The 8250-nt window shown below is 40.8% G+C and overlaps 2 protein-coding genes across 2 annotated transcripts; one reads left to right on the forward strand and one right to left on the reverse strand.

Annotated features, from left to right (window-relative positions):
- The first annotated feature begins 1611 nt into the window (after positions 1 to 1611).
- Positions 1612 to 3493, forward strand: LOC125209941 (putative pectinesterase/pectinesterase inhibitor 38). The gene is given in 2 exon segments (XM_048109514.1): positions 1612 to 2032; positions 2808 to 3493. Coding segments are annotated over 2 exon segments (1107 nt in total).
- A 353-nt stretch (positions 3494 to 3846) lies between these two features.
- LOC125216913 (BAG family molecular chaperone regulator 7-like) lies at positions 3847 to 6494 on the reverse strand. Its single transcript, XM_048118700.1, has 3 exons — positions 5832 to 6494; positions 4657 to 4938; positions 3847 to 4300 (listed from the first exon to the last, which is right to left on the reverse strand). The coding sequence occupies exons 1-3, from the start codon at positions 6381 to 6383 to the stop codon at positions 4070 to 4072; spliced, it is 1065 nt and encodes a 354-aa protein (XP_047974657.1). The 5' UTR covers positions 6384 to 6494; the 3' UTR covers positions 3847 to 4069.
- Positions 6495 to 8250: the final 1756 nt, after the last annotated feature.

Genomic DNA, 8250 nt, shown 5'->3' on the forward strand with positions numbered 1-8250 from the left:
CATCAAAATCTTATTTAACATAGGCAACCGTGATATGTTTTATAATATTTGAAACCACTTTTTAAGTTCATAACATGTAGTATAAAAAGTCACGTTGAAAACCACGTTGATTTAATTGTGTCAAGTATGATAAAAGCCTCGTGAGTTAGTCAAATATAGTAATAAACATGCCGTAGGAAATACCAAACAAAATGCAAAGCTTGTGATATTATACACCAATTTCAAAGTTCATGGGAAATACCAAATTTTAGGCAAAGTTCATGGTTTTAGAGACCAATTTCCCAATAACAAAACTTAATTATGTGATGATGTAAATTCAACGTTAAGTTATAGTAATGTACATTCAATATTAAGTTGAAATAGTATATTTTTGATTATGTTAATAGCACGATTATTGGAAAATTAATTACGGAAATAGTGTGACAATAGACTATTTTGTAGTACTAAGAATGGTTCGCTAAGTTTATTTTATGAAGTCTTCTAAATCTTAAAGACCATATTGTATTATATTTGGGTGGTCAACTATAATACATCCAACTCTGGACTTCAATTCTACATGCATGAAAGAAAAAAAAATATTTATTTTTCATGCATCTGGATTATCTTTAATTGATTTAGATTGATTTCTTACTAGACTCAAATTAGTCTTTGATTATCTCCTTCAACAACACATACTCTTTATTCCAACACAATATAATTGCTACACTATCAATCGGCTTCAATTGAAACTTGTGAAAAAATGGATATGATAATTAACAAAAGAGTATTGCCAGTTAAATAGACAAATATAACATCACTATATGGACAAACTGCATTTATTAAAAACCTATAAACTTGAAAACCCAAATCTTCCGACCAAGATTTTGTCTATATTCACAAAGCATGAGAAATGATCTCACAAAAATGCACCTCCTTGCATGAAAATTCAAAATCAATATCCACTCCTATAAATAAAAAAAATCAACTCAAACACAAAAACACCCAAAAAAAAAGTGAAAATACAATCCCAAACTAACAAATCATGTCACTCCTTTTGTTACTATGGGCAGAAATGATGATCTCCTTCACATTTTCCTCTTCCCCAATTCTAGGGTTAGGGTTACCTCCTTCACCATCCCCATCTCCCACCCCCAACCAAAACCACACCAACTCTCTCCACGCGGTCGTCGCCTCCGCATTGAACGAAGCCAACGACACACTCGTCCACATAAACCTCGCTAAATCCTCGGATCTGCGCGAACGCGCTGCCCTCTCCGACTGCTCGGAGTTCTATGGCCTCAGCATCTAGCATCTGAGCCAAAGCCTCCACCCGAGCCCAGGCTCCACGCCCTTCGACATCCAGATCTGGCTGAGCGCTGCGCTGACGAATCTTGACAACTGCAGGCAATGGCGGACACACATATGCTCAAGGAGGGGCTTAAGCCCCCCCCCCCCCAAATTATTTATTAAAAATATTTTTATAGTTGTAAAACATTATGGTTTTGTAAGTATTTTGTGTGAATTAATGTGCAAAAGCCCCTATTAAAACAATAAAATTTTCTCACACAAAATTTAGAATATATAGCCCCTACCATAATAATTTTCTGCATCCGCACTGACTGCAGAACCAGCATGGCCGAGCAGAGCGTCGCGCACCCATTCTTCATGCACAACCACGCCTCGGAGCTGATCATCAAGGCTCTTGCGGTCAACGCCGAGGTGGTGGGGCCAGGGAGCCAGAAGCATCTCCATAGCTGGCTCCCCAACAGGGACGTTGTGCCAGAGCAGGCTACAAGTGGCGACGCGGTTGTGGTGGCGCAGGACGGGTCTGGCACTTTTCGGACCATCAAGGAAGCCCTTGATGGCTATTGGAAGAGAAAAACAAAGGGGAGATTTGTGATCCATGTGAAGCAAGGGACGTATCATGAGTATGTTGAGATTCTTCGGGAGATGAAGGACGTGGAGCTGGTCGGAGATGGCATCGGAAAGACGATCATCACCGGAGATAAGAGCTCGAAGTCAGGATTAAGTACTAGGAAGTCCGCAACATTTAGCAAGTATTCCCTCTGATCTGTCATAAAATGTCTCATCTTCAAAATTTATTACTCCCTCCGTCCGCGATTAGGAGTCCCGGTCACTTTTGCGCACCTGTTTTATAAAAATAATAAAAAATAGTTAAAGTGGACAAATGGTAAAGTAAGAGAGATAATAACGTTGACAAGGGTCTTCTCAACATTATTCTCTTTTTTATTTTACCATTTCTCCACTTTAACTATTTTTTATCATTTTTATAAAATAGGTGTGCAAAAATGACCGGAACTCCCAATCGCGGACAGAGGGAGTACTAATTATTGCATTCAAGTACCAAACTTCATAGTTCCCTCTGACCGTGAATATCCCATTTTTTCATTTTAGTCCGTCAGCGAATAGGAGTCCCGTTTTTTCCATTAACACGCCCCTAGCATCTGATAGTATGTGTTAAATTAATCTTTTTGTGTTTCACATTTTGAATACGAGACAATTTACGTGTAAATATCTTTCCAACATACCCTTGCATCTGATAGTAACTCACTATACATTATCGTTGATCTCTTCACTTCACATTCACTACAAAAAAGGGTGGTTTACCGACAGCGGTGGGCAATACTCGATAAATACCGATGGTAAACAGTGTTATTGACGGAATGTCCATAGTCCCGTCGTTAAAAAAATTACCGACATAAATTTTTCGTCGGTATATAGGAATTACTGACCGAAATTTTCGTCGGTAAGTTGTTATCTTTTGTAGTGATTTCTAGTGACAAGTACAAACAATCAAAATCATTCTCCTTGCACAGGTGACGGATTCGTGGCCCGCAACATCACATTCCGCAACACGGCCGGCCCAACCGCCGGCCAGGCCGTGGCGGTGCACTAGGCCTCCGACCGATCCGCCTTCTACCGCTGCTCCATCGAAGGGTACCAGGACACCCTCTGGGCGGACGCCAACCGCCAGCTCTTCGAGGAATGCCAAATCTACGGCACCATCGACTTTATCTTCGGCAACGCTGCCGCCGTCTTCCAGAAGAGTGTGATCTACGACCGGGCTCCGTTGCACGGCCAGAAAGTGCTGATCACCGCACAGAGTCGGACGCAGGTCAACCAGGCGACCGGGTTCTCCATCTTGAACTGCAGGTTCGAGGCCGACCCCGGCCAGAAGCAGGCGGTGGGGAAGTTCAAGGCGTACCTGGGGCGGCCGTGGAGGGACTACGCGCGCGTGGTGTATATGAGGAGCTATCTCGATGGGATGTTGGATCCGGCGGGGTGGATGGATTGGGATAACAGGGGTAATACAGTGTATTATGGGGAGTATGAGAACTATGGGCCCGGGTCAGGGACGAAGATGAGGGTGAGTTGGCCCGGGATTAGAGTCATACAGGATGTGCACGAAGCGGAGAAGTTCACTGTGACCAACTTTATCGGTGGTCAACAGTGGCTGCCGCAATCAGGGGTGCCATTTATTGGTGGCTTGTAGGGTGTGGGTATATTTATGGATCGGGTTCGATCGGGTTGGACCAGACATCTATCAGATTAGACTGAATTGGAAATTTGATATGATGTTGGATCAATCATTTTTATCTTTTAAATAAATGTAATATTCCACCACATCTTTATTATATGTCCCATATTTTTCTTTATTTGGACAATCTCAAATAAATGTCTTATTTCTAGCCTAATCTATGCAAGCCTAATCGGCCGAGCTTATTGCATTTCTATACTGGCCCGACGGTTTTGAAACATGGTAACCTAACGGTGTGACAAGCCCAGACAATAATCGATAACCTACCAAAACATACGAAGCAAACGCACCCTAATACTTTTGGAATGTATCAAGGAACTGAAATTTCTCAAATTCAGGCACAATAACAAGGTCAAAATTCAAACCATACAACAACAATAAACACTGTCAGACAAGATAATGCCTTATTTCAAAGAGAACTAAGATCTTCAAGCTAGTCTCATTTTACCAAAAGTGCATGGATAAACCTAAACATACATTTAGTCGAAAACGACCTCTCAATGCAATAAAGAGGAGTTATTAACTTATGACTTACAAGCATGCTTCAAAAGCTTCAGAGCTAGCAGCCTCTTCATCCAGCATTTGAACAACCTGCGCAACACCTGCAGCAAGCTCCTTGTTGATCACCCCATCAGGCATATCAAACGTTCTTCTCTTCATGGATAAAGATTTTCCAGAAGGTTGAGGGTCGACAACATCCAGCATTGCTTCCAGCTCGTCCACCATGGACTTTTTCGCAGCTCGAACCATCAGATCACCACCCTACTTGAGAGGAAGATATAAACATATATGAACAATGTGTCGGAATGAAGCCAAGATTGATGCAAGAATCAAAGAAGAATCAAGCCTAGAAATGACAAAATCAATCTAGATCATTTAAAGATAGACAAAATTAAATTACTTTACTTGTAAACATAGAATTAAATCCAAGTGTAATACAATGCAGTCCTTAAACCATTTCAGTGTTTATTTTTTGCATTTCAATTCTATTTTCTATCGCAATGGGCATACAAACAGAAGCTTCTAGAAGGCAGCTATTATTCACTATTGAATCAAAGTATTACAGTGCAAAATTGTGAGAAGAGGAAAGAAAGAGCGAACTATTCACTTTCAGATACCTCAATAGCGTCAACTGTGAGAAGCAAAACAATGATCTTTTCAGAGAACCTCTGAAGTTCTTCTGCGTTGCGGGCAAGATGACGGCGGTAAGTGAAATTGTTAAATAAAGACCTAATCTCCTTCAACTTTGTCTTGGCAATGGCCAGCTCACGAAGTGCACGTAGAGACTGCGACCTCTGGATAATATATGCCCTGAAACTCTTCTGAATAAGAGTTGCTGCATCTTGGGGAGACAACTCCTTCCTCTTCCCCCTTCTCTTATCCACTCTCTTGGCAAAAGCCTGTCATGGTGAGACGTGACACAGTTAGAATACATCGAAAAAACATAAATGCCCAAATACTCAATCATATGTATTGTCAATTTTTTCTATCACTCAAAGTAAACACCTTGTAATGGTTATTGTAAATTCAAGCTATCACCTAAAAGTAAAGGCCCCTTTATAATTTAGAAGTCAATATTTACAGTCTTCATTCTGAAGTTTTGGAATCAGAAAGCAGGTCCTCGAGGAGTACTTAAAGATCTGAAATCATATCAACACCCTAGCGTTTAATCATTGTCTACCTATCCCGAATGGTGTTTTACGTTGCCTAGGTATGAGCTAATCTACATGATATATACATATATAAGCACAAAAATGATTGAGATTCCACAATCAACACTCGGTAACATTTAGACACTGGTAATGCATCATATGACGACGGCCTGCACCAGTTTAATCACTGTCTCTCTATCCTGAGTGGCTTATCAGCTAATCCATGTTTTACCTTGCCTAAGTATGAGCAAATCTACATGATATATATACATATACAAGCACAAAAATGCTTGAGATTTCATAACCAACACTCTGTACATTTATACACTGGCAATGCATCATAAGCAAGCAAAAAATATCAACTTTTGCTCAGAACCAAACAGATCTGAAACCAATCAAAAGAAACTCCTGCAGTCTGCTACCAACACAACAGCTAGCAATAACCAACCAAATTCATCACCACAAAACGAATCAATCCAATAAGAAAACCTTGATGCAACAAATCAACAAATTCATCAAAAACAAGCAAAGTTGCCAACCAAATTCATCACCACAAAACGAATCAATCGGCTCAGAAAACCTTGATGTAATCAACCAAATCAACAAATTCAGAAAAAAAGTAAGCAAATTAACCAACCAACCTGCCTCAGAACAATGCCGCCATGATAAGAAGGCTCCTCAACCTCAACAATCCGGGAAACAACTGACTTCTTCCCCTTCTCCTTCACTTTCTCGCTCTTCTTCTTCTTCTTCTCCCCCAGTTGACTGTCTCCACTAGACACCTTAAACGTGTAGGTCTGCTCAATCGCGCCCTTCCTCTTGACCTCCGCCGTCACCTCGTAGCTCCTCGCGATCCCCTTCCCCGTCTCCGCCGTCCACTTGTACTTGCGCTCGTCGCCGGGAGCCTTGATCTCAGCCGTCCACGTGTACTTCCTGCTCTCCCTCTCCCTCTCCGCCAGCCCGAGCTCCAGCGCGGAGACGCGGTCGCTGAGCGCCTCCAGGTACGGCGAGGCGCGGCGGCGGCGGTGGATCTGGATCAGATCGGCGACGGCGTAGAATTCGTGGAGTGGGAAGGTGAGGAGGTCGAGCTCTTCTTCGAGAATGGGGAAGTACGGTGAAATTGAGGTTTGTTGGAGGAAGTAGGAAGGGCAGAGATGGTGCTCGAGAAGCTCGAATCTGCTGAATCGATTCATCGTTGAAGGAATTGATGAAACAATTTGTTGAAAGTGAGATGTTTGAGTGAGAGTGAGAGAGGGAGATTTGAAGATGGAGAAAGGAGAATTTTGGTTGGTGGAATTCAAGTCAAAAAGGGGAATGAGGATGACGATGACAGCAAAGGAATAAATATATAAGAGCATCCGCAATGGTCGGCTAGTCGTTTTTTAGTGTTGCTGACGTGGCAGAGGAGAGAATGGCTGGCCTATGGCTGGCCTATTAACCATTGCGGATGCTCTAAGCATCTTGAAATTAATGTTTTTTCCTAACTATACAAATGTATTTACTTAAATATGTAAATGGAGTTTGGGAGTAAAACATAGGAGTGAAAAATAAAAATTACGTTTGAATTTTAGGTTGGAACGGACTAAAGTAGCAAATTGAGACTTTAAGAGCATTTACTGCGATGGCTCATGGGACGAGCAAGCCGCAAGCCGAAGGGTGCCATGCGTGGTTGCAAGGCACTCTCACGTCCATCGGCCAACGAAAGCGTGGGGGGCTTTTTTTAGAATTAGAAATTAAATATATTTTTAAAAAATAAGGTGTTTGTAATTTTTGATGATTTTAAACTATAGGTCATTCTTCGTTGCCTCTCATGTATTTTCTATGATGGATGGCTCAAAATGGTGTTACATGGCAATAATAATATACTCCTAGTTACAAATTTTATACCAAAAAATGCAAAACCATTGTTCAATCTAATTTCTTAAAAGACATGAAGCTCATAATTTTGAAATTGGGAGATCTACCTATTTTGTCAAACATTTCAAAAGTAAATCTTGAAGGAAGAAATGGATGCCCACAAATATGATTCCATATCACATGGGCTCACTTCAAATTAAACTATGGTGCTTGTCTTATTCAATAAAAGTGGCTATATGATCACACTTGTAATCTATACTAGTACAATTTATTAAAAAGGTGAATAAATTAAAGTTTTCTATTATTAAATTTTTTTCTTGACAAAGCATATATTTTTATAAAGATGATTAAGGTAAAAAAAATTATACAGTATATTATACATATACAAAATATATGTTGGGATTTGGCTGACAATCTTAGAGATCCGAAGTTGATGCCATCAAGTAGCAATTCAAAAACGTTTATAATTAACTTCTTCTAAGGCTTGGAGCATGGTGACCCATCCTTAACGCGGATGAGCCGGGCCGCAACTCGCGAGTCCCGGCTCGGTAACAGCTTTGGAGCATGGTGAGTCACGGCCTGGGCCGGTCCCGGGGCCGCAGTTGCGTCCCTGGGCCGCTCCCGGGGTCCGGCCCGGCCTAGGGTTATCTGCTACGGCCTACGGGACGGGCCGCAAACCCCCAAATTTTATTTTTTTTCCTTTTTTTGATTTTTTTTTTTGCCTATTTATACCTATTTCTTCAACATTCTTCCACCAATTTCTCCATTTCTATCCTCTAAATTATTTCAATATTTTTTCTAGGAATTGAAAATTTTATTTTCTAGGTCTTAATAATTTTTTTTAGGATTTGTATTTTTTTTTTCTAGGATTTGTAATTTTTTATTTTTCGACTGAACAATGAATTTTCTCGGTATTGTTCAACGTATTCTATTTTACGATTAAAATATGTTGTAGTTGTGAATAATGCAAATGAATAGTTGTGGCCTGAGTTGTGGCCCGAGTTGTGGCCTGCGGGGTTAATGGAGTTGTGGCCTGGAACCCCTAATTTGAGGGAATGATGACGTGGAGGGGACTTGCGGCCCAAATCCGGGACGGAGTTAAGGATGCTCTTAGACTCGAATATAAAAGAAAAAGGACGAGTTGTTCACAAACATGCAAAAGTTAAAGCTAGAACATTCAATTTGTAGAATTAACATACATCA

Source organism: Salvia hispanica, chromosome 3, assembly GCF_023119035.1.
Source record: "Salvia hispanica cultivar TCC Black 2014 chromosome 3, UniMelb_Shisp_WGS_1.0, whole genome shotgun sequence".
In the NCBI taxonomy this organism is placed as follows: Eukaryota; Viridiplantae; Streptophyta; class Magnoliopsida; order Lamiales; family Lamiaceae; genus Salvia; species Salvia hispanica.

Excerpts from the sequence above, each read along its gene's own strand:
- LOC125216913 (XM_048118700.1), bottom strand. The coding sequence starts at position 6,383 with ATGAATCGATTCAGCAGATTCGAGCTTCTCGAGCACCATCTCTGCCCT. Across the intron at positions 4,939-5,831 it reads GCGGCATTGTTCTGAGGCAG|GCTTTTGCCAAGAGAGTGGA; the intron begins GTTGGTTGGTTA and ends TCACCATGACAG. Across the intron at positions 4,301-4,656 it reads TCACAGTTGACGCTATTGAG|GGTGGTGATCTGATGGTTCG; the intron begins GTATCTGAAAGT and ends CCTCTCAAGTAG.